Genomic DNA, 26,154 nt, shown 5'->3' with positions numbered 1-26,154 from the left:
AATACGCATGTGATCCCAAAATGCATATATTAGTTGCTCAAAACATGTTTGTTGAATGAATAAATCAGAAGACAAGCTACCACTGAATTAAAAAATGCCACATCTTATGTAACAGCTGTAAAATACCTAGTAATGATTTTCTCTCTTAAATGCCTTACTAACCCACAAATAGACTATCTTTTTTAATTCAAAACCCACAAATAGACTATCTTTTTTAATTCAGTTTAATTCAAAAAGCTTCTTAAGTCTTTCTTTTTGGAAAAAGTTTCTAAACTTTTTGACCAAGGCAGATTCTCTGAGAATTAAGAGTCAGATCAGCATTAAATAGATGAAGTTATAGAGTGATGATATTGTCAAGAGAATTACCCTTTGAATTCTTTAGCACCTTCTTTCCTAAAAGAATCCCCTTATCAAAACCTGCTTGTGGGGTAGCCATCTATACAGCAAGAGAACCTCGTTTCTTTTTTTTTTTTTAATTTTATTGAAGTATAGTTGATTTACAATGTTGTGTTAATTTCTTCTGTATAGCAAAGTGACTCAGTTATGCATATATATATTCTTTTTCATATTCTTTTCCATTATGGTTTATCACAGGATATTGAGTATAGTTGTGCTATACAGTAGGACCTTGTTGTTTATCCATCCTATATATAATAGTTTGCATCTGCTAACCCCATACTCCCAATCCTTCCCTCCGCCATCCCCACTCTCCTTTGGCAACCACAAGCCTGGAGAACACCGTTTCTCATGGGGTTCTCACTGCTTTCCCTACCAGACGTGGGACTAGAACCTGCACAAACAAACGGGTGGACAGTGGCAGCAACCTGAAATCAGGAAACTTGGATCCTTCTTCTGGCGAGTCTCTTCATCTCTGTATCGTTGCTTCATCTGTCAAATTTATCCCATCAACAAGCTCTAAGTTCCTTTCAGCTTAGTAGTTCTGGAGTCCTACAAGTATGGTTTTTGATTCCTACTGTTCACTCAAGGGACACCAGGCTCAACTGTAGGCTCCTCTTTCCGGAAAACTCTTTCAGTTGAGTTAGTCTCCGCCATCTTTTCTAGCCTACCCTATCGCTTCCCCTTTCAGTTGGATCTTGAGGGAAGGAGGAAGAGCTTGCATTACATGAACTTCTCCCTTTGAATTCACGGAGATAGCAGAAAGCATTAGTCTTTAGGGTGAAATTATTTTTGATTATTTTAAAATGTGAGAGGGGACTTCCCTGGTGGTCCAGTGGTTAAGACTCGGTGCTCCCAATGCAGGGGGCCTGGGTTCGATCCCCGGTCAGGGATCTAGATCCCACGTGCCACAACTAAGACCCAGCGCAGCCAAATAAATAAATAAATATTTAAAAATAATAAATTTTTAAAAAATAAAATAACATGTGAGTTAAGGGAGTGAGTTCACTCCAGCCACATCTTAAATGTTGACAGATACCCCTATAAGATTGTCATTATTCAAGAGATTAAGTGAAAATAGAAGTAAAGTGTTAGTGTTCTCTCTATAAAGGCAAAGTGTCATAAACGTCAGTTTATGACAGAAAAGTCTCATTGATTTTGCTTTGTGATAATTATAGTAGTGGAAAAATAGATATGAAGCTTTGATCTTTGTAAACCATAACATACGTGTTTTTATTTTATTTTTTTTTTTGCTTTCTCCCATGTTAGGCAAAGGGACAAAAGGACATTTACGAAGAAAATAAATAAAATATAGAATCATTGGGACAAAAATAGAGAACTGTTTAAGTGAACACGTTTCAGGCATTTAAACATCACAGGGCTTACTTGGTAATACTTGGCCACCTGCCATCATTTTCATTTTTTCTTAACTACTTCTGAGAGACCTCCTTCCACTTAAAGTATATATTAATAAGATGTTGCCACATGTGGACTTGTAAGACTGGAGAGTGAGGGTGATAATTAAAGTCATATGCAGATCTTTAAAAACTCACTTTAATTATGTGAAGTTTTAATTGTTCTACCAAGCTGAATGTGAATTTTGAAGTTACTAAAACATATTCAGACGTGCTCCCAGTTACTTGCCTTTGGGTACCTTCTGGTGCTGCAGCCAGGGACCAGTGAACAGCCCCAGTCTGGGGTGTAAAGGGAGTGAGGATAGGCTTGAACACGGTGAACCAGTCTCTGCAGGGTTGAAGGCAGCAGTACAGAGGAGATGGACTCCCACCTTCCAGAAGCTTATAAGCCTGGCTCTCCCTGATGACAGAGCCAAAGGGAAAGTCCCTTTAGCTTCTTACATGATGAGGCCTTTCAGCCTTAATACCGTATCAACTGAGCATTCGAGACTAGAACAGCATTTTATTTGAGCCCACAATAGTTGGAGAAGCAAAAAAAAAAAAAAAAAAATCCCAATATTGTAATTTCATATGCAATCCACTGTTTTTCACCAGCTGCCAGGTGAAAGTCCTTAAAGGTACAGAAGATGAATGGGGCCAGATCATTCAATGGCATATTTAAATATTCATGCATTCATGTATTCATTAATTCGTTCATCCATTCCTTCAATAAATATGTCATCAATAGCATTTTTGACCTCGGGGAATGAGGCTACATCATAATATATCCAGGTCAAGTTGGAGAAACCCTGATGCCAATCAAGATGTATTTTAACTTTCAGTCTCATTCGACACTTTATCTGAGATTACGTTTCCTGTTCTTGGAATACTAGGACAAGGGAGCCAATCAACTTTGTAGTTTAGGAGGGAATTTGAAATTAAGCTATATAGCAGAAGAGAGGAATTCAAGACCAACCAGCAATAGTTTGAGAAACCTACTCCCCGCTGCACAAACGAGCCATACCATGGACTTAAAATAAGTATCCTTCTGTGGAGATCCCTTATCTCTTTGTAGAAGTAGAAGTAGTCACAAAGAATTTTCTTGATCTCAAACCTAGTGATACAATCACTCCAAACATGATCACATTTATAATGTGTGTACACAACTTTCACTTCTGCCACTTTCTGCCTGTGTAACTGTGGACAAGTCACTTTCTCTCGATAAGACTCAGTCTCCTGTACTCTAAAAAGGACAGTTGAGCTGGATGTTGTCGAAGGCCTCTTGCAGTATCCCTGTTCTACTTATAAGCATGATGTTTTTCCACTCCCAAGAAAATCCAGGAGGAGAGGAAATACTTCAAAGCTATAAGGAAAAGATAAATTTGTGTTTTTGGAAATAGTCCTATCTCTGACACGACAATGACGCCATGCTGTTTTCATTGGAATCGATGTGTTATAGCATCCTGTCCAGTTGGGCCCACATTTGTCCTTGCAGCCATGCTGTCCTTGGGCTAGGATTGGGTTAGCTGTTCCAGACTCAAGTCGACCCCGCCTTCTGCTCCATAAAGAAAAAACAGTTACAACCTCAAAAGGGCAGTTTGTTTTTGTGGTTGCTCCTGAAAGTGGCATAGCCCCTTTAGACCTCGGTAAATATTAAGCTAATTGAATTGGCTGAATTTAATTGTGGGGAAAAGTTAGTATTGATTTCAGAAGATGGCCCTCTTCTTGACATCTGGGAAGGAGTTCCATGTTCTTAGACAAGTTTGTTTTCAGAGAAAATATTAGACCTCTTTTTTAAGAAAATCCAATTGTTATTTTTAACTTTGGTACATTTTAAAAATCTCTACTTACACCTGGCTCTAAGTGAGTTTTGGGATATTCTGTTCCACATCTTTAAATATTAAGTATTTGGATCCCTAAATATTCTCCAAATTCACAGATATATAAGGCAGAAGGCATGACTGACTTGAGTCTGGAACAACTAACCAGGTTAAGTAAATGAATAAGTTCTTTATTTGACAGATTTATTGAGAACCTTCTGATACCCAGTACCAGGAATGCAAATATCAATAGGACATGGTTCTTGCACTCTGTAAAGTCACAGAAAGCTAGAAGGACTGGGAGTTACCTGGTTCAGTCCCCTGCTTCACTGAAAGGGAAGGACTACACCACCTTTATATAATCAAGATAATATGATTTTTAAAGAATTTGGGGAACGGCCATCATAATTTCCCACTCTGTCCGCCACTAATTCATCTAACCTAATAATTTTTCAAGCCTAAGCCAGACGTGTCTTTGAACTCATCTTGACTTGAACCTTTCTACATTTCTAAAAACTCTTCGGGGCTTAGAGGGGTCCAGTCCCTGGGAGTGTGGAAGCCAGCCTCAGCCGACCTGTAGACCTTGAGGATACTCTCTCTGTAAGAGGATGAGGTTCTCATGAGGGAAGTTTCGGATCCCTCTCTCACCAGAGCTCAGGAGTTCTACAGAGAGCCAGCGTAACTACTGAGGGTTCTGTGCCTTTTTAGAGGGGTAGAAGAACAAAAGCACAATTAATTACATGCTTAAAGTTCTGGGGATAACTTGAGCCTCCACAAATATCATACTAAGAATACTAATTCATAATAGTTATTGAGTACCCTAATCCAGTGTCTTTATAAACATTCTCATCTCCATTTTATGGATAGAAAATGGAGACTCAGAGAGGTTAAGTAATTTGCCCAGAAGTCAAATAGCCCGTCAGTGATAGAGCCAGGGTGTGGGCCAAGACGGTCTAACTCCGAAGCTTCTGTTCTTTCCCTTTATCCAGATGGACACTTGAACCTCTAGATCTTACGCTTAATGAAGGGAGGTGTCAAGAACCTTACAGTAAGAGAATCCATTATGTTTCCTAGTAATAAATATTTTGGAGCCTGGCTGATATGGGAAAGAACTATAAGAACTCAGTTATGACTATTCTGTTATATATCCTTTCAGGGTAGCGTATAGAAGGCTTAAGACTGGTTGGTTCTTTTACTAGAATTAAATCTAAAACTTATATAGTAAGTAAGTCCTTCCCTGGATATAGCTTACTCTTCACCACTATTATGTCATATTTGGCTAGCCAACTTAGCCAGGGTCCCAGTGATCATACACAAGAGAGAAGAGGGATTTTAGATCAAGTGTCTCTTCATGGAGAGATTTGATGGTTCACTAAAATAGATGGCAAGACTGTTTCAGGAATCTAGGTACCAAATATCAATAGAGGTTTTGTTTTGTTTTGAAGTTTTAATTTGGGGACAGTGAAATGGAAGAAGAGGAAAATTTCGCCTGTTAACTTAATAAATTATACATGTTAAGTAATGTTTTTGGAGGATGGAAGATCAGCAGTGAAGAAACTGGAGCATTAACTATAGAAGTAGCAGTTTTTCCTAGGCCAACAGAAAAGATGAGAAGGAGCCACCTTGCTTCACTGGGCCAGGACTTCTGTCAAGTGGCCCCCTTTGTCGACACTTAGTACTTGGCATTTTTAATAATTAAAAAGAATAAAAATTTAAAAGAATAAGTTAAAAGAATAAGTGCAACAGGTACAAGGGTAATAGATGAACAAAACTAGAAAAAATAAATAGAAAAAAATAATGGCAAATATTAAATTTAAAAGATCCAGGAAATAAGAAAAACAGAAAATTAAGAAGAAAGAAGGCAATGGAATGATAAAAAGGCAGGAGATGGATAAAATTGCATGTGAAATGGCAAAATGAACATTAAAAGCAATTAAAATATGCAAGTAGCAAAGAGGGTAATAACAACATAAAATAAGCTAGAATGAGTGGTTAAAGTAAATAGCCTCCTCTAAGAACATACTTACAAAGATTATAAAACAGATCAAGTAGTAATAAAATAAGGAAGTGGTATAAAGCAGTAAATTAAAGAACAATTATAAAACAATAAGAAGAGAAAATTAACAGGCTAAAAGGACATTTAATAATTGTATTAATAACTAACACTTTCTGACTTCTTCCCATGTGTTAGGCACTTTACATGCATTAACTTATTTAATTCATTTAACTTTAATTCATTTAACTTTACATGCATTAACTTATTTAATTTTATTAAAATAATTAGGACCTTAAAAATGTAAACAAAAAAAGCTTAGTGAGGGATGAAATCAGGCATCAGAACAACAGCAATAAAAAAACGTCTAAAGGTTAGAAAAAATATACCTATGGGTGTCAATTTTCATTCCTTGTCTGGAGTGATTGTTTTTGCTGTTAAATCACCAAGTACCTGCCCCGGTACTTCTCTAGATTACATGTTCGAGCAGTGCCTGGCACTGTAAATGTTGGTTCTTTAACCCTCTTGTCCTAGTAAGCTTGGCCTTTCCTAGAGACAATTGCTAGTGGTTAAAATTCTCAAGCAGTAGAATCCATGGCCCAGAACCTGTGGCAGTGGGAAAACATCTCATAATCCTACCCATTTTACAGGGTTTAGATCAGGATTATCTCCTCCTAGAAGTTCTTCCTAGTTCCTACGTAGTACTTAGTGTGCTGGGCTTGGAATGGGCGTTCTTCTCTGATTCTTTTCTTTACTTCCTCTCAGCCGTAGGTTTCTGAAGAGGATTCTAGTTTGTATCCCAGCCTTCCTTTCAGACTTGGTACACACTAGGTGCTTAATGCATGCTTTTTTTTTTTTTAATTTTTTTTAATGCATACTTTTTGAAGTGAGCCTACTTGAACCTATTGTCAAGAGGTTTTTCTTTGCTTTCTTTCTTTTTTTGAAAAACGAGCAACCAACCTGTGTCTGGATTTTCTGCCTGCCTGGAACCCCTACACATTTTGGGGTTTCTGTGGTCCAGAAAGAGTCTCTCCCATAAGACTATGGCTCTTTCTTCTTTTTCTCTCTATTTATCATATCCCAGTACCCATCTTTTACCTCCAACTTCCATATACCTTATACCCAATAATCTTTACTAATTCATGCTAGAACCCTTTTATGCATATGTTCAGAGACCAGGTATCTGTTGCTGTTTCTTCTCTTCCCCATACTTTTCTCTGGGGCAAGTGTTATCTCTGAAGACTTGGGCTTGATCTGCAATTCCTTCATTTATTCATTCATTCATATTCACTCACTCGATCAGCAGGCATTTTCTTGGAATTTACTATTAACTAGTTGTGTTGGGCATTGGGACAGGGAAAATTAAAAAGAGATCAAATGCTTCTTTTCAAGCAACTCTCCATCTTGTCTAAGTTGATTGCTATGTTTAGCCTCCTTCCTTTGACCTTAATTTTTGTGGAATGGGAAAAACAACTGATTAATACTCCTGACAGGTAATTATATTTTGAAGAGAGTTGTGAAATCACCTGCTAATGCACTAGTCTCCAGGCAGAAGAGTCCCTCTTACCTCCGTCTTTCTTCCTCAGACTTGGATTTGTCCATTAATTGCACTGGTCTTTTTTCCAATGAGCTGTAGAGGTTGGCCACGACCTTTCAAACACACAAGACAAAGACCTAAATTAGATGTGGACTTTCCTTCCTACACTTCGTTTAAATTTTACATTTACTTTTTTTTCTGATTACAAATTAATATTTAATATAGAAAATTTGGAGAATGCAGGCAATTCACAAAGAAGAAAATTACTGCTAACTTTTTGCGTGGCAGCCTCCTAGCATTTTGTGTCTAAGTATGTTTTGTGTGGGTGTAGAAAAGTTAGGATCATATGGAACACATCATTTTGTAGCCTACTTATTTTACTAAAAATATATTATGAATATTTTCCATATCATTAAACATTCTTCTCAAACATAAGTTTAATAACTGCATAAGAGCTTGTTACTGGGAAGGTCCGTGATTTATTTAATCAGTCTCTACTGTGGAACGTTTAAGCTGTTTTCTTTTTTTTTTTTTTTACTATTATTAATAACACTGTGGTAAGCATCATAGTACAGAAAATTCAGTGCATGTTTTCTATTATTTCCTTGAATAAATTCCTAGAAATGGAGCTGCTAGATCAAAGGGTATGAACAAATCTAAGGCCTTTGTGATGTATTGCAAACTTTTCTCCTGGAAACTCCTATTAATTTATGGTTCCTACCAGCATTTTTGATCCTTCCCATTTCCCTACATTCTCAATAACCATGTCTTAGCAGTTTTTCAGTCTTTTTCAATTATCACATTATAAAATGCCATCTCATTTTTAGTTTAATTTAATTTGTATCTCTCTTTGATTTACTAATGAGATTGAACATTTTTCATCTGTTTGTTAGTCTTTTTTATGCATTCTTGAAACGCTCATGTTTTTCTTATTGATTTCTAAGAACTCTTACACGAGAAAGGTATGATTCCATTTCTCACTTGGCCAATATTTAGAAAATAGAGAAGATTCTATTTCTCAATGGAGGAAGACTCAGGAGGAATAAGGCCCCAGGTCTCATTCTGTCTGTTTCTGTGGAAGGTTCTTCAGAGTGAAAGCTGGTTGTTATCCTGGGAAAACTAAAGGCAGATCTATATGTGATACTGGTGGCGATCTTAAAAAAAATATTAACCCTGCAATCTGAACTGGCTTGACATTTTGTGTATTTCTAGTGTATGAAAAAACTCAGGACTATAAAATAGAACCCAAGAATTGTCTAAAAGGACCTAGAGAGGGGCTTCCCTGGTGGTGCAGTGGTTGAGAGTCCGCCTGCCGATTCAGGGGACACGGGTTCGTGCCCCCGGTCCGGGAAGATCCCACATGCCGCGGGGCGGCTGGGCCCGTGAGCCATGGCCGCTGAGCCTGCGCGTCCGGAGCCTGCGCGTCGGGAGCCTGTGCTCCGCAACGGGAGAGGCCACACAGTGAGAGGCCCGCGTACCGCAAAAAAACAAACAAACAAAAAAAAGAACCTAGAGATACATTAGTCAGTCAAAACTTTCCTTGAAGATTTACCCTATGTCTAGTATTCCCCTAAGTATTAGGAGTTGCCAAATAAGTCATTGGCTAGTTTATAGCCAGGTTGAAGAAATAAAGCTACATATAATTTAAAAGTTTTCTTATGACCTTAGCTCAACTTAGGTCTAAAAAATGGTCTTTTGAGTGACTAGGTGTTTTCTCATATTTTGGAGGCTATATCTGTCTCCTTGCATCTTCTTTTACCGTCTGAAAGGTAGCACATTCTTCTAGATGATTGAATTTTGACATCTCACCATCATCACTCCCCTCTGCCCTTCTCATTCCGTGGCAGAACGCATATAGAAAAGCCAAGTCAGACTCCTGAGCCCACAGCACAGCTGGAAGATTTCCACTGCAGAGATTGCTGGGACAATCTAAAAGGAAAAAAATTAAAATTTAAAAAATCAACCCAGTCTTATACTTGGATGAGAATCTCAGAATAAAAGAGGATATCCCCCAGCATCCACTGAAGATATCTGGGGTGGTGTCAAAATAACTCTGAATTCTTGAGTACGTAGTTTCCAAGCACTTGCCTTCATTTCATAGGTACATAGAATTCTCAAAACAACAGTATCGTTCCCTAAATAAGGCACAGTAGAGCCTCATGCCCCATTCTAGCACGTTCCCCTCAACATTCTCTGTCTGCCTGTACCCCACAACTTCCCACCATCTCTCCCTCCTACCCTTCTGTTAGCTGTAATGACCCTGCAAACACTAAATGGCATTTGAGTGCATTAAGCAGCAGACTCTCCGGTGACATAGCAATTATGGCTCTGAAATAGATTTGGTGCGTCACGGAAGATAAGGGTTTTGAAAGTTTCTGTTGTGATTATAGCCTGTAACTCCCACAAATAATAGGCTTCAAAATAAGAGGCTGCCAACGGAGCCTTTGTGGCTTTGTCTCAGTGATGGCACGTAAATTGCTATTAATGTCCTAAGTGTACTTGAATATGCCAGTCTTTGGGATGTGAAGTTGGCTCGGTGTCTCTCTTTACGCGACATGTCATTGTTGGTCTGATAATCTGGGGTAATTGCTGTCTCTTGGATGGTCAGGAAAGTGTAAGAGGATTTAGCTTCCTGTGTGATGGTAAATAGCCTCAAGGTTTGCACCACGAGTTATGTGTGTGTTCCGTAGATAGCCACCGTTTCTCGTTCAGGTGTGTATACAATTCCTGTGTGTACCCTGAGTAGATAATAGCCTTTCAACAAAGCCACGGCAAAATCAAAGGTTATGAAACTAAAGTGAAGAATCTGGAGCTGTCTGTATCAGCCAATCAGATAATTTATACTGAGAGTAAAAAAAAATACCCTTTGCTTGAATTTTTCAGATTTGGCTATATGAGTAAATATAATTATCTATTGTCTTATAGAGCTACTCTTTTCCAGCATCTGCAGCATCTGTGTGTGTATGCACATTTTTTAGGTGCCATAAGTATTTTCTGAACACGTATTAGCTCTACGTCAGTATGATAAAGTGTGTGGAAATTATGTGTGTTTTTGTGCAGTGTGTGTGGATGGGTGTAAGTGTGCGTGTGCTTTAGTTTTGCAGGGCTGGATGTAGAGGATGTTTATTCAGATATAAATAGTTTTCTGCACTAAGACACCTCTATTTAGCTAAAGCAAGCTGAGCTTATTTTTCTTTGTCTCTGAAAAGTTAAATAAAACAAATTTGAAGTTTTCACTTCCTGTATGTACATTTAATCTAAGGCCCCCCTAAGTCTGTGGAACATGGAAACATTACATGTAACTGTCCTATTTGCACTTTGAGCAGAAATCCAAAAGCATCCCAGCCTTAAACTTGGAAATGTACACTACCTCGTATCCTGTGCAAGCTACGAAAGGTTCAACCCAGACCATCCTCTGTGTCTCAAGTGCCTTACATGGCAGTATTAATTCTGGGCCTTCACAACAGATGAATTAAGGAAGGATGAAGTTAAGAAGGTTCCAAAATAGATCTTGATCTTGGAGTTGACCTATATGTGCGTGTACTTCAGTCGTGTGGCGCTGAGAGCTGGCAGGATGTTGCACTGTGATGGTGCTGTAATTTTGCAGTTGGATTTTGACTGAGTGCCCTTGAGTGCATGCCAGATACAGTTGGAGATAATGACTTGTAATGAGAGAGTTCACATTCATACCAAGTGAACATGGATCAGGGTTACCCTCTGACTATACAGGTCTCAGCCCAGGACTTCGCATTGCCCGTGTAAGGTAAACTGTATTAACTAACCAGGTGGTACCACACACAGTGATGTCTCAGAAGTATAACCCCCGAGGAATACAGTTTGTCTTGTCCAAAACCAAGTTTGGTAAGGTGGATTGAGACTTGAGAGTAGAAGGTATTAGACCCCGGAAAGAATTCTCTGAGGCCAGTCTCGTGGTTCATAGGTTCTAGCACCTTCATAAACAGCGCATAGATTCCCAGAAGGTGAACTTAAGAGCATGAGTCAGTAGCAGCCATGCTCTGCACTTCATGCACCCCAAGCTTTTGAAACCTGAAATGTCCAGAAGCTGTGGCATATAGTGGGGACTAAGTCTGGCGAATTCTAGTTTCTGAGTCGTAGATTCCTGGCCTGAGAAGAATAGATGTTCACACTGAGTTTATGTACCATTATATATTTGTTTCAACCAAAGTAAGAGAATTATTATTACTATTCTTACATAACTACAAAGTTACGATGGGTACCAGCATACAGATGGCCTTACAGACACAGGGACAGGCACCAAAAGAAGCTTTCAAAGCATTCATTTCTCTATTTGTTCAACTCAGGTACTTAATTGAGCAGTTGCTCTATCAGACATGATCCTTGTCTTCTAACGGCTTGTGGTTGAATGATTTATCATCTTACTGAAGATAAAAATCAAAGCCTGCAAGTCTTGGCGTGATCAAGCCATCCCATTCTCCAGGCCCGTCTTGCTGCACTCGCCACTGTGCTCCTATGCTCCATTCTTTCAGGCCTTCTTTCGGTTCCATGGAGCCTTTGGACAGGTTTCTCCTTCTGCCTAGAAGGCTCTTTGCCCCACTCTTTACTTGTCTATTTTCTGTTCACTTTTAGGCTGACTTTCCAGAAGCCCCAACCTCAGTGAGGTCCCTGTTCCTCTGTCTCATAGCATTTATTACCATCTGGAATCTATATTTGTTCTTTTGATATGTTTTGAATGTCTATTTCCCACAAGTCGGCAAGCTCCATGAGGGCAGACATCACATTTTTTTAAAATGTGTTATATCTACCACAGTATGCCTAGTACATAGTATGAGGTAGGCACTGAACACATATTTGTAGATTTTAAGAATTAAAGGATTGCAGCTAATAAGATCTGGTGCTCTCATGGATATTTACATAAATAAAAGCTGCACGTGGTTAAATGTCAACATGAAAGGTCAAAAAGTCAGTGGTACTAGAACGTAGAGAAGTGGGTGATGGTTTGCCCTGAAGCGACTTGCAGAAAGGAGGTAGCCCTCAGGCTGGGCCATGAAAGAAGATATGGATTCCTAGAGACCAGAGAAGGGGGTAGGCAAAGGCGAAAACCTCTCACTTGACTCCTCTGTAGAGTAGGAAGGAATCTCACTTGGACAGTGAGAAATCTGTTATTCCTTCAGAGCACCTTAAAGTACTGACGTCTGTTCTCTACCGGGAAAGGCTAATGGTACCACTGATCTCTCTTAACCTTCACAGCAAAATCTCAGGGCTCAAGAGTCTGTGGTGGGAAGCAGACTAGCAAGGGGTATGGTGGTGTGACTTGGGTGTAAGGTCACCAGGGACTGACCTAGTGGTAAGTGGCAATCAGAGAGGATACCCCCAATAGGCAGGGGACCATGGAAACAGGAATCCTAGAGCCAGCGGCATGGGATAATCCAGACAGAGGACCAACTTCAGGGAAACGTGATGGCAGGCAGTAGTTGGTGGGCTGAGGTTCCAGAGCAGGACTTCATTTATAAGAGCAAGTCACTACCTCATTCTCTTTTTTAAAAAATTGAAGTATAGTTGATTTACAATGTTGTGTTAGTTTCAGGTGTACAGCAAAGTGATTCAGTTATACATATATGTATGTATATATTCTTTTTTCAGATTATTTTCCCATGTAGATTATTACAAAATATTGAGTATAGTTCCCTGTGCTATACAGTAGGTCCTTATTTATCTACTTTATACATAGTAGTGTATGTATGTCACTACCTCATTCTTAAATGAACTGTGGTAAATAGCAGGACACCAAGCAGAAACTAGGCAAGGGCTTGGTAGAGATGGTCACAGCCACAAGGAAGACATTCCCTCTATGAAGATACAGGTGCAGAAGGTCAAAGTTCAAAAAATTTATTCTAGCCAAACTAGACTAGAATAAACAATTTTTGGCTAAGAGTACATGTTCTTCCCAGACAGGGTTACCCAGATTTAGCAAATGAAAATACTGCATGGGACATACTTACACTAAAAAATTATTTGTTGTTTATCTAAAACTCAAATTCAACTGGGTATCCTATATTTTATCTGGCAATTCCTTTCCCAGGTCCCATGGTGGAAGCTCTACCTGCATGTGGGTCTCAGCCCTCGAGAGACTAAAGATGGGCAAAGACCTACAGGCCACTTTGGGACTATGTCTATTTTGTACATTTGTCTGATTCCCAGGATGCCTGAGGTGGTGACTAGGAGACTGTTCCAGATGCAGGGTGGGATATCTTCCCGCTCCTTGTGCCCTGTGGAGAACACTCCTTGTTAAGATGGAACTGCAACAGGCAGTATCCCATGTTTTTCTCAATTGCTTTCCCTAAAAAGAAAACAGAACAATCTAAACATGAAACATAGTTTCTTGTTTGGGTTAAGCTATGAAGTACCAGATCTCCTTTATGCCTACTTATTAGCAGGAGAAACGTTCACTTCCTAGGTGTAAAAGTTACCTTGAACCCTGGTGCTACCTCTGCTTTGCATCTTGAATATTTTCTAGGTATACACAGCTCTTTACGTGTAGTCAGACTGAACTGTGGAGGTCAGGGACCTGATACCCTTCTCTGTGTCCATACCCACGATGGAGGATGGATGTTACAGTGCCACTAAATGTTTATTTACTTCTTCTTATGTTCCTCCAAGAGATATTTATTAAAATCTACGCTGTGTCAAGCATCATGGTAGGAACTTTGGAATCAAAGATAAGTTCCATGGCCCTGTTCTCATGGTCCAGACGTGTGAAAGAACAAATACAATACGGCGGCACAGGTGCTGTGATAGAGGTACATCCTGGCAGGGAGATGCGGGGTGGGGGGGGGGGCGATGACCTGGAGGGCTTATAGGAGGAAGAAAAGTTGCCAGGGGTCAGATACAGGTGCAAGGATACTTAAACTCAGTCTTGAAAAAGAAGCAGGGCAATAGTGGCAAGTAAATGGATGAGTGGGGCACTGTATTCAAGGGGAAAGAAATGGGCATGAAATGGCAGCTCTGTTACAGGAATTTCTAAGTACCCTGATACGGTTGAAATATTAAACATGAGCATGGAGTTGAAGAGTCAGCAAGGTCCAGGACATGATAGACCTGACGAGGACATTGAACCTCACCTTGAGTCCAGTAGGAAGACACTGAAGGTTTGAAAAGGGAGGTGACATGATCAAAACTACATTTGTGAAAGCTCACGCTGAGGGCAGCTCGAGAGGGAACTGTAGGGGTGCCAAATAGGCGTGGGTCTGTTTACTGTTGTAAAATTTCCCAGGGAAATTTTGAATCCTTTGTCCCTAAGGGGGCTTTCCAGTAGCATTTTTTCATCCCAGAGCATCTCTTGGGAAGTGCTCACAGAATAATCTTGGGAAAAGTCTATGCATATCAGCAAGACATAGTTCTGTCTTGGTGGAAGAATGTTGGATCTAGGGTGTGACTCCACTGTGTGAGCTGATGTCTCCCCTGATAAATGGTGGCTGTGTGTGTGCTTGTATGTGCAAGTGTGTGTGTGTGTGGGGGGGGGAGAGGATGCATGCATGTTTCTTTGTTTTTCTTCCTGTCTGGCCCCACCAGAGCCTGGGTTATTGAGGGCCTGGAGCACGTCTACCTCACCCTTGCTGAAGGCATTGCTGGTAATGGCATCTGGCCCATATGCAGATCAAGCTCAACTCGGTGCTGACATCAGCCGGTTTGTGGCACCTCAGTGTATTTCTGGGTTGCAAATGAGAGTTTCTTAGTGCCAGGCTCGCTTGGGCTGTCACATCAGGTGATGAATTCTCTGCATCAACCGTGTACTGCTAAGGTAAGCTCAGAGGAAGAGCGGGAATAAGAGCAGGATGGGACCAGCGGTTCTCACTCAGCCCAGCAGCCGCTGCTCTGGGCGAAAAGGGGTACTGGCTCCGCAACAGCGAGGCAGAGGCAGGTGGCCCCCTGAGTTCTGGCTCGAGGAGGGCAACAGAGGACAGGGAAGTCAGGGCTTAAGCTGCAGTTCTCTGCTCCTGTGTATGTCAGGAGGAGCCGTGCGGGTTTTGCCACCCACCATCGCTCCATCCCCAGCTCCATGGCTGGCTTCCTCCACCTCCTCTGATAGGCGTGCTTTGCCTTATCCATTAGATGGGATTCTGGCAAAATGTGGCGTCTATCAAGTTATGTGGGTAGGATAGAGAGTAGTCATTTTTGTTCCTGAAACATTTTGTTCCCAAATGCCTTGAATTTGTGTTTTGAAAGTCCAGATTTCCTTAACTAGGAAATCTACTGCGTTTTGTCCTAATTCTATATTCTATTAGCTTCCTCTTCATGAGGTTCCAGGTCAAGCCTGCTGCCGGCTTAGGTTTCCCCTGGTGGAATTAAATGTTACACCAAGTCTTGCTTCCCAGGCTACAGGCTACAGAATTAACCTGAAGGAACTGGGTGTAAATGTGAACTCTCTCCCATTATGGATGCTTTGAGATAAAAAGGGCATATTTGGCTTTGCAGATTCCCACCCCTGTATCCCCTCAGGGTGGTTTCCAACAACAGCATTTTACAAAGTGAGTGTGTCCCTTTAAAGGCTGGTTTGCATCGGAGAGTGAAGGAGGCAGTTGGGGTGCGGAAGAAAAATTAAAACAGAGGTCTTATTTTCCCGCCACCTCACACGGTTGTTAATGAGACCATCTTTGACTCTCACTGTTCCCAGAGATAAACAAACACACAAAGGCGGCGTTTCCTACTTAATATTCACCCGCAGTGGAGGAAGAGGGAAGGAATTGCTCCCCGGGTTAACGTGGCAGTAAGCGAGGTCAGCTGTTTCCCAAGACGGTGCAGCCTCTGAACGTCTTACATTAAAGCTGGAATGATACAGCTGAAACGGCTGAAGTGATTTACGGGAAAGCCGGTTAGGGTGGATTTGCTCGCACTTTCTGATCTCACGGAGGCTTGAGCAGCGGCAGACAATATGCCATGGTAGAAAGCACCTCCAGAGAAAAGGATCCTTCAGCATTTCCCAGTGTTAGACTCGTTTGTTCTAAAAAGTACTTGCATTCATCTAACTTGAAACCCATAGGCTACAGTGTCCTGAATTTAGCAAGAAGTCAAGGGTCATAGCTGGGATATCCTGGGGTAGGGTGACCCGGGACTGAAAATCCCCCATTCCATTAAATCCCAGAGTCCTGGGCAAACTGGGGCAATTGGTCACCCCATCTGAAGTGTGTGTGCATATGTGTCTGTGTGTGTGTTTGTGGACGGAGGGGGAGTGAAGAAAAGGCAGTTGAAGAGATTTGTTTTCTTTCTTTATTTTTAATAAGGTTTTTTAAGGTTTTATATACTCTTCTTCACCAGGCCAACTAGCATAATTTAAATGCTGGTTTTGGTATCAGGCTGCACTAATTCCTGTTTCCACCATCTGTGAGCTCTCTCTCCCCTCTGGCGTCCTGAGCACTGGTCTGAGAAAACAGAACTTTTGAAGGAAAGAGATCAAATGTCTGCTGTTTGAGTTATTTCAGCTCAGAGATGACTCAAAAAGAAGTCTCCTAGAACCTTCTGGTCAATATACAGTGCCTTGCTAATTCCCTGCTAATGAAACGCCACAGAGCTCCTTTTTTTTTTTACTACTGGCTTCATTTGGGGCACCACTTACTGTTATTTTAATGGAATTAGGGTATGGCTCGACAATGGTAGTGCTGGTAATTTGTGAGCAATGTAATGACATGCCTTTGTGCCACGTGCTGTGACATGGACACTAGCTGCTTTAGAGAGTTTCCTCCCCTACTTGTCTCATACCAGGTCAAGTCTAAGATGCATGACATTTTTCCTCTTTTATAAGCACCTCACTCTCTGCTTTATGATGTTGTGCTTATGGAGCTCCTGGAAAGTTTCCTAAAATCCCATGCTACCCAGCAAACACACACACACACACACACACACACACACACACACACACACACACCTCTTCCAGTCTATTTAATTAGTGAGTTAATTAATTTATTTATCTACCTATCTGATAAACATACACATATTAAAAAATTATTAGGATGCATATCAAAATGCTAAGAGTAATTATCTCTGGGTAGTAGGATTATGGCTAGAGTACTCTTTGTTCTTTGCAATTCTCCTATTTTCAAATATGATATTGCATGCATAATTGCAAATATTGTATTTGCAAATATCGTATAAGCACATCTTACTTTTACCGTCAGAAAAGATAAATGATGCTAAAGGATTTTCTTCAGGGAAAAATAAACAGAACGATGATTCTCAATCAGCCTAAAATGGTACCAAAAGAATACATGTGTTCTTGGTTGAGAGGGGAGGCTAAGTAAGATATTGTCACTCTGGTGACCAACCTAAATGTGGAAATTGAATGAATTCTCTTCTTGATTCTGATCATACTACAGAGGCTTAGGCCCCAAAAGATAGCAAAGCCTCCTGTTATAAGAGAAAGGATTCTCATTTTCCCCTCATTGCCCTCTTCCTAATCTCTCTTTAACAAACAGCAGGGGAAATGGCGTCCAACAGAAAAAGGGAGTGGGTAGAGCTGCCTGACTCAGTTAAGAGATGGAGATTTGAACTTGAGAGCAGTTATTCGATAATCCAAGATTGAGGGGCCGTGTTCCTGGCATTGCCCAGGATGACCTTTTGCCCGCTTAGTGTCCAGATCTGCTCTTAAAGTGAGGTGTGTGGGGAAACACCTACCCTCATGCTGAAGTAAGTGGTGGGAGCATCTCTGAATGAAAAGCCTGGCTTTCCTGGGAACATTGGAGCGTCATTTGGGTGAGCCAATGACAGAGAGAGCCAAATGGATGAAAAGGGCAGAGAAAAAGGAGCCCGGTTCAAAGGTTAGGAAGCCTGTGTTCTGTCTCAGTCGGAATCTGGAAGGCTGATTTTCTCTCACACCTGTGCTTTCTTATGAACGAGACGTGAATGGATGTTTGCCGGCACCTACAAGTGCCAGCCATGCTCCTAAGTACTGTGGATTATACCAGGGTGGAAGCTGTGGTCCCTCCCAAATGGCAAGAATAATACCTACCCCCAGGTACCCCCACCTACTTCAGGGAGTAAAAGGAGAGGAAAGTACAATAAAAATAATTTACCGGGACTCCCTAAAATCTGGTCTGTTCAGTATTAACATTTCCAGTGTCGAGAGTCTATTAACGTCAAAGGAACCCAGTGACTGGGGAAAAGGGGCCTTTTAGCACATGTACAGTTCAGTGCTTTAAAATATGTGAACAGTCATGAATCAACCACTGTAGCAAATCATTCTTCAGCTGTTTAATGGTGGGGTATTTTTGGAAAGGGGTGGTCATTAAAACAAATCCTTTTAGGACAATGTTATTGTTTTAATGCATCTGGATTTAGAGTCTTAGAAGATGATCTACAAATACAGATCAAACTTGTAGCTTCCTGTCTTACCACCTTTTTAGATATAGTCACACAGACCAGTCCTTGTGGTGTTGGCACCATTGTTTTACCTGTTTTATTGGTCTGATCACCCGCTTTTCAAGGCTCACCTCAGAGAATCCCTCCTCCATGAAGCCTTTGCTGATACTGCCTCAAGAGGAGATACTGCCTTCATTTGAAGCTTCATGACAACTGGGCTGTACCATGTATTAGGTTCTGCCTGACATTATAGTTCATTCGTCTGCTTGTCTCATCCCCATACTTGAGGACATGAACTGTATCTCACTCATCATTATATACCCTCGAGCAGCTAGAACAGAACCTTGCGTAGAACAGGTGCCTGGGATCCCATAATACAGGGAACATCCAGAGCTGGAAAGGACCCGAGAAAGCATTTGAGCTAATCTTTTAAGTTTTCTAAAGGGGAACCCAAGGCCAAACAGGGGGAAGTGCTTCGCCAGAACCAATAGCTAATTGTTGCCAGGGTCGGAGCTAGAACTCGGTCCCTTGGCCTGCAGGGACAGCTGCCGTCATCCTAGAGCACACAGAACAATCATCTGGTGGCTTGGACTGAATTACAAAGCCTGTGAGAAGGGAGAGGTGCTAGTACTGTGTCCAGAGGCTCGCTGGGAAGAGCCAAACTCATCTGAGGGTGGGGGAGGTGGGCATTATCGACCACAGTCTTAGCCGCCCCTTGGATGAGTGTTCCCGTGGGCCAGGCACTGTGCTCGGCCCTTTACCCAAGTTGCCTTATTGTCATTGTCTGCTCAGAACGGCCACCCGATCTCAGAGGACTGACTTCTCTCCCTTTTTCCCTTCTAGGCTAATGGAGGTTGGCAGGATGCTACTACCCCTTCATCAGTGACCTCCCCTACAGAAGGCCCTGGCAGTGTTCACTCTGATACCTCCAACTGATCTCCCAGCAGTCGCATCCCGGCTGACCCTGTGCTCCAGTCGGGGCCGGGCCAGGAGGGAGGGTTTCTCAACGCTGAAGCGGTCAGACTGGAGGTCGAAGCAATCAGCACACACAATAAGAGTCTCCTTCTCTTCTCTTCTTTGGGATGCTGTTTCAGCCAATCTGGACACTTCTTTATACTCTCTTCCCTTTTTTTCTGGGTAGAAGCCACCCTTCCCTGCCTCCAGCTGTCAGCCTGGTGTCCATCATCTTCCCTGCCCCTTTCCCTCTGTCCTAGACTCCCTGGGTCCCTGCCCTCTATTACATCCCTGAAGGATATTTTCAACAATTAGAGGAATTTAAAGAGGAAAAAAAAATACAAAGAAAATAATAAAAGTGTTGGTATGTTTTCATGCTGGTGGTTTGAGGGGCCAGACTTACCTCCCTGGGATCCCTTGCTCCCTCTGTTAACAGGCAGTCCTTCTCTGTTTCTCTCGTTACTCTCACTACCTCTTAGCAGGAATACGCCACATTGCCCTACTCATTCCAGGCCGCCCTACCTCCTCTTGCTCTAACCTCCCCGGGGGCGATTCTGATTAGAATACAATTCCTCCTCTTCCTTCTCAGCCCCAGCTATTCTTTGGGGGCTGCCTTTGCTGGGCTTCTACAAGTGCCACAGTTTCTGGGTTCACCTCTGCTAGCTTGGTTCCCAGCAGGACATCAGGCAGCAAGACAAGCCTCAAGAACAAGGGCAGAATTCCTAGAGGCTTTTGCATCTTCCCAATAACAGCTCTTGGTTTCAGAGGGACAGTCTCTGGAGACCGTGCAGTAAATGGTGTTCAGAATCTACTGCAAAACCAGGTCTGAGTTAGGCATGGTGGTGAATGCATCACTAAGGAGTAGAAGGTTCTTATCCTGCAACCCTTTACCTATCCCCTTTATCTCTCTCTCTCTCTCTCTCTCTCTCTCTCTCTCTCTCTCTCTCTCTCTCTCTCTCTCTCTCTCACACACACACACACACACACACACACACACACACACACACACACACAAGCATACAAACGTAGGCATGTGCACAGCCTCACACATTACACTTGCCCCAAATCAGGCACGTGCCACATTCAGATACCTATATTAGTAACCATAGCATTATACCTTGTGAGCCCAAGAGAGGGAATTAACAACTCTGAGTGAAGGTCACTGACACAGAGAAGCAGCGTGTGCCTGGGGCTTCCAGGCCCCCAGCGTGCACACACCAGAACGACATACACAGGACTCGATGGTGATGAAGCCCAGGTTTCCAGTACAAACTAATCCTGTTCTCACCACCTCTGGAGCTCTCAGGGAGCCACACACAGTACTTACAAAGCCTACAATGGATTTGGTTCTGTTTTGTTTTTGTGTTTATGTTAGGGACATTGTATTAATTATCCAAAGGGTTATATGGCTCCAACATTCTCGTCCTGGAGGAGAAAGACGTATAAGAACATGACTTGGGCAAACTTTTTGCTTGCCTACTTTGAAGACCTGAGAGTGATGGAGAGCAGGGAGGTCATGCTTTCAGTGAAATCATCCATGATTTTTATTCCCTGGTAATATCTGAGAGTGAAGAGGAGGTACTAGAAAGCTGTCCTCATGTCGCCTGTGCTCACATGCTTCATAGCCAACTGTGCCGGCAATAAACATGGCAGCTCTGTCACTTGACTAAGTGGGAGGTGGTGCCTCATTTTCTTCATCTGTAAAATGGGGGTTATTACGCCTGGCTCACCAAGAGGCGTGTGAGAGGCCGAAGAAGTTGATTTCGTTCATATCCAATCTGTAATTGTGAAGTCAGGGGAAGAAGCATCCCTAAGATAAACTGGTTCATGCCACATAGGGGCAATAAATGGTTTTCCTGTTCTAACTTCTGGTTAACATTAGTCCCCTGAGGTCATCAGCCTGATGACAAAGAGAAGGGTTAGTGTTGTTCCTTCTGTTTGTTTTGGTCTGCTTGGTTTCTTAGAATAGAGATGTCTCTAAATTGGAAAAAATGGGACGTGGTTCTCTAAGCTTGTACTTGAATCCAGTATGTGGCCTTGTAACTACTTAGTCCCTGTCACATCTGCTATGTTTGAGCGGCCTCCGGGAGAGGTATAAGACCCTGAGGGGTGAGAGTGGCCAGCTAACAAGGTCATGGACATTCTGCATGACGCTTCAGTAATGAGTCGAAAATGTTCCTGTGTGTGGCTGTTGGGAGGCGGGGGGTTAACCTAAGGAACTAGAAGGTATGTGTATTTGAAGGAAATGCAAAAAGTAAATAGTTGGCAAGATGGCATTATGCCTGGATGACTGAGGTCAGTAGAAAGACTCTCTTCTAACCAGTGCCATAATCAGAGCAGGGCTTGATAAAGAGGATTCCTGGAAGGAGCCATCCTGTGACCATTCTACAGTGATTAAAACCAGTGGAGAACTTTGTCTGAGTGGCAGGGATCTATTGAAACTACCCACAGAGGAATATGGTGGGATCGCCTCCCCCTGATTAGGGGCAAAGTACAAAAGGGACACAAAAGGGTTCTCTTGGAAACAGGAAGAATGATTCCAGATTTGGGTTGAATGATTGCCGTTTTAAGCTGATGAAATAGATCAGAGCAGTGCTACCTTTGCACAGGCAGTCTCTCTCCCTGCAGTAGTTTGCACTGATCACCTCTCACAGCATCTTCCCCACCTAGCACTTCATGCAGTGCTCTTCGCATCCAGTACCTTTCCCACGACTTCCCCTCCTCGCCTACGATCACATCCAACGTGGCGGCCACCACATCTCTTTGCATTAAGCGAAGCATGAGAACACTGGCAGCGGAAGGTTGGGGGTGGAAAGTAGCGTGCCTCTGGAAATACAGCTCCCTGGGAATTCGTATTAGGTCAATCCTACAGATACCAAAATGTGCCCCAAGACGCCTTCATTTTCTGATGGAAGTGGGAGCGCTCCATTTTCCCTGGCAGATTTCCCCTGAGAAATGATACCAGCCCTAGGGTTTGCCCACCTTGTAACTCTTCATCACATCCTCCTTTTCATCCCTGACTCCTCCCCCTGGCTTGGAATTGACTCCTGTGCGGTACTTTTGCCAAGTGACACCTTTCCATTTATTTTTCATTTTGCTGTGGTGGTAGTTCTTTATTTACCGTTTGCCTTTTCTCTCACATATCTTCCCTGCCCCTCTTTCCTTCTGAGTTTTATTTTTCTGCCCAGAAAAACCTGACTTCGATACCAAAAAAAGATGAAACTACAGAAACTCAAATTTAAAAAAAAAAACTTAAAAAAACACAAAAAAATACTCGACGATTCTTTCAGCTTTATTAACATTTTCCATTGTTTCTTGCGACTCGTGTCTCGTTCTTTGTAGTATTGATGATGAACATTTGATAATGAATGTTCTTGTATATTCAGATAAAGAAAAAAAACCAAAAAAGCGGTCTGAATTTAATAGTGTTTATAATAAAAATTTTAAAAATGACCCTCATAGCACGCAAAACAGGATGGGGGATTTCCCCTCTTCTTTCTGTGACAATGCACATCATTCCTGCATTAGTTTTTAACACCGAACTACCTACATTCACCATTTCCCCCATTTTTCTTTTATTTTCTTGCATTTGTGAATTAGTTCAAGAATGCTAGAAAAGTGTCGAGTTGTGCACATCCATTTCCTGTTTCACAATGTTTAAAAGTGACAGTAATTCATTTTGTAAACTAAAAAAAAAAAAAAAAAAGGTTGGAATAGTGAGCATAATAGGTACAGCCTAACACGTTATTATGTTTATTAACTTCGAGACCCAGAAATAAATTCTTTTCTTTTCTTTCTTCTGCTCTTTAAAATATAAAAAAAGAAACTATGTTTTGTTTTGTGTTATTTTTGGTTTGTTTATGGGGGGGCTTTTTTTAATCGTCAGGATTATGGTCTTGCTGTTTTTATTCCTTAAATATGTATTTGAGGTGATGTGAAAAGATGACATTTGTAGAATAGGCTGTTTCCTTGTACTTCCGTTTGTTTCAGAATTCAGTTGACTTCAAAGATCAAGCCCACCATGATTCATATTTTTTCACCTGCAGTTTTTGGAGTGTGTGGCATTCTTGCAATCCCTGAGAAAAACAAAGGCAAGGACTTGAGTTTTCTTTTTAGCCCTTTAACAATTCAAGGAATTGGTCCAGGGGACCTTCTTGTACTGTAGGGAAAGCTTTTTGCCTTGGTTGATTGTGAATGACACAATAAAATGCTTTCTTTTCTTTCTTCCTGATTAATAACAACGTTCCACGACTCTTTCCAGCTAGAGAGGATTTTTTTCTTCCAGTAGAATCCCACAGGAGATCCTGGTGGGCTGTGCACCACTGGCTGAGTAGACCAGATCCAGGAAGCCGTCCTGGAGTCATTTGGCCTACTGATCTTTTGAGCCAGACTCAGTGCTGTTGTTACAGTGCTGAGCAGTTACACCTGATTCATTGGCCGTGCGCCTCGTATGAACCTCTGATTTAGGCAGCTGTCAAACTGGCTTGATTTGGAATGTTTTTGTTAAGTTAGGGGAGAAAAGAAAGCAATATTATCTGGAGGAAGCTTAATTTAAATGTTTTTCATTCAACAAATGATTAAGCATTCAGACAGCAGCAAGAACCCAAGCAAGAAGAGTTAAGAACACTTTAGGAAGTGTTTCTACCCAATCGCTTGCACTCTTGTTTTTAAGTCATAACAAAATAATGACAAGCTTTTCACATCACCTTTATGGTTTCAATCCCTAGCTCAAAGCTTTCTGGAATCTTTTATTTTTTTGTAAACTTTTTTTCCCTTTTGTTAAAATTAATAAAACATCCAATGTTTTCCCCCTTTTCTCTCTTTTTACTTCTTTTCTTTCCTTTGGCGTTTTCAACTATTTTGAAGTGCTTTCCTTTGGTTTTTGGTTTTATTCTCCCGCTCCCCCTCCCCTGTTCTTATTATTCAGAGTATAAACCTGCAAAGCTCTGCTCTGTTTTGGTTTTGAAAGTTTAAGCTTTCCTGCTTCTGTGAGAGCACAGGCTTCTGTCCCTTTTGATTCCAACTGAAATTTTGTGTTCTCTAATGATACTAACACGGTGTAGGTTTTACAGTCTCCTAATTTGTACTGGTAATGCATATTCCAAATAAATAGTTTCTTTTGTTGCAAAAAAGCATACTTGTATTTTGTGTAAATTTATACCTGCTGGAAACTTGTCTTTCCCCAAAGTAAGACGTGGGTTAGTGTGGCTTTAAACTGTGACCCTCATCATGTTAAAGTCTACATTGACAGTGGGGCAAATGACCTTGCGTCACTTACCCCGAAGTAAGAAGGAAGGGAGGGAGGGAGAGAGGGAAAGAAGGATCTTTTTTTTTGCGGTACGCGGGCCTCTCACTGTTGCGGTCTCTCCCGTTGCGGAGCACAGGCTCCGGAGACGCAGGCTCAGCGGCCCTGGCTCACGGGCCCAGCCGCTCCGCGGCATGTGGGATCTTCCCGGACCGGGGCACGAACTCGTGTCCCCTGCATCGGCAGGCGGACTCTCAACAACTGCGCCACCAGGGAAGCCCGAAAGAAGGATCTTTTATGTGCAAATATTAGCTGTGCTGTAGGAGGGCAGAGCACCCCATCTTGTCTGCTTGCCTGTGATTAGCTCCCATCCACCAAGCACCGGTTAAAATATCAGGGTGATGTTCCAGAATAAATTCTAAGTTTCTGAGTCACAGCTGTTCGCCCAGTGGTTCTCCTTTCCTTGTCTTTGTCTGCTGTGATCTGGTCATAAGGAAAATTGTGGTAGCCAAGAGATGCTTCAGGGGAAGGAATCTAGGTTAGAAACACTACCCAATTGTAGGCTCTCAGAAGTATGCTAGCTAGATGCCACTCCACTAGATGTCCACGCCTACCGTGTGTTATGTCTTCCATCCCGTGTGTCTCTCCCAGTGGTTTGTCTGTGCCCGCACTGAGCCCCGACCTTTGGGGTTGTGGTCTGTTACAGAGTTTGATGTCTCAGAGTGTTCTGGCTGGACCACCACTTCAGCCTTCAACAGCTAATTCTGCACCCCAGCCCTTAACACCCTCTCCCATGCATGGAGTGGGGTGGAGCCGCTTGTCCGCCATTCTGCATATTGTTCCTCTAGGGACTCACACGCATCATTTTCTCATTCTCACACCTTAGCTCTCGGGAGGCTTCGCCCAGAGCCCCACAGTGAGGCCGGTCTGTATTGAAAACACCAGTCGCTCACCCTTTCATCTCTATCATGATTCTAATGATCATGATCAAAGGAATGGAGAGTCATCAGGGATCAAATTATTATTTTTATTAAGGGACTAGCTAAGGGTCCAATGGACTCAAAAGTATAAGACTAGCTTGCCAATATTGATTTGGAGAGCATTTCCAGGAGCCAAGATGGAGGTCTTGCCTTCCCTCTTCAAATCTGAACAAGGGAGCACATTTATGGGAGTTTGGGTACGCAAGGCAGTTTCAGACCACTTCCTTTTTCCGTTGCCTGGAAAATTGTGGACCTAACTCAGCCACTTAGTTTATTACTTAGAGTGGTACTAAACTGTTGTAACAAATAGAGCAAAATGTATAGTGCCTCAAATACAGTACGAGTCTACTTCTCACTTATAATGGTAATAGTCTCCGGCAAACGTTCCTGGTCAGGATACCTTGTCTCCATGCGGGGATTCGGGCATCACGCTCCTTCACCCTGCAGGAATTTGTAGTCCTCCACATCTGGCCTGCAGGAGGGAAAGTGTGTGTAGAAGGCTCA

The 26,154-nt window shown here is 42.0% G+C and overlaps 1 protein-coding gene across 5 annotated transcripts in view; it reads left to right on the top strand.

Annotated features, from left to right (window-relative positions):
• PBX1 (PBX homeobox 1) overlaps positions 1-24,560 on the top strand; it is a 282,866-nt gene extending 258,306 nt beyond the window's left edge. For all 5 annotated transcript variants that reach the window (XM_019931872.3, XM_019931887.3, XM_004312527.4 and 2 more), the window contains one exon: positions 19,315-24,560. In XM_019931872.3, coding sequence (XP_019787431.1) covers positions 19,315-19,407 — 93 coding nt within the window. In that variant the 3' untranslated portion in view covers positions 19,408-24,560. The remainder of the gene's footprint in view (positions 1-19,314) is intronic.
• Positions 24,561-26,154: the final 1,594 nt, after the last annotated feature.

This window comes from Tursiops truncatus, chromosome 1, assembly GCF_011762595.2.
Source record: "Tursiops truncatus isolate mTurTru1 chromosome 1, mTurTru1.mat.Y, whole genome shotgun sequence".
NCBI lineage: Eukaryota > Metazoa > Chordata > Mammalia > Artiodactyla > Delphinidae > Tursiops > Tursiops truncatus.
The sequence above is the reverse complement of the archived record's forward strand: the minus strand, read 5'-3'. Positions and strand labels throughout refer to the sequence as shown.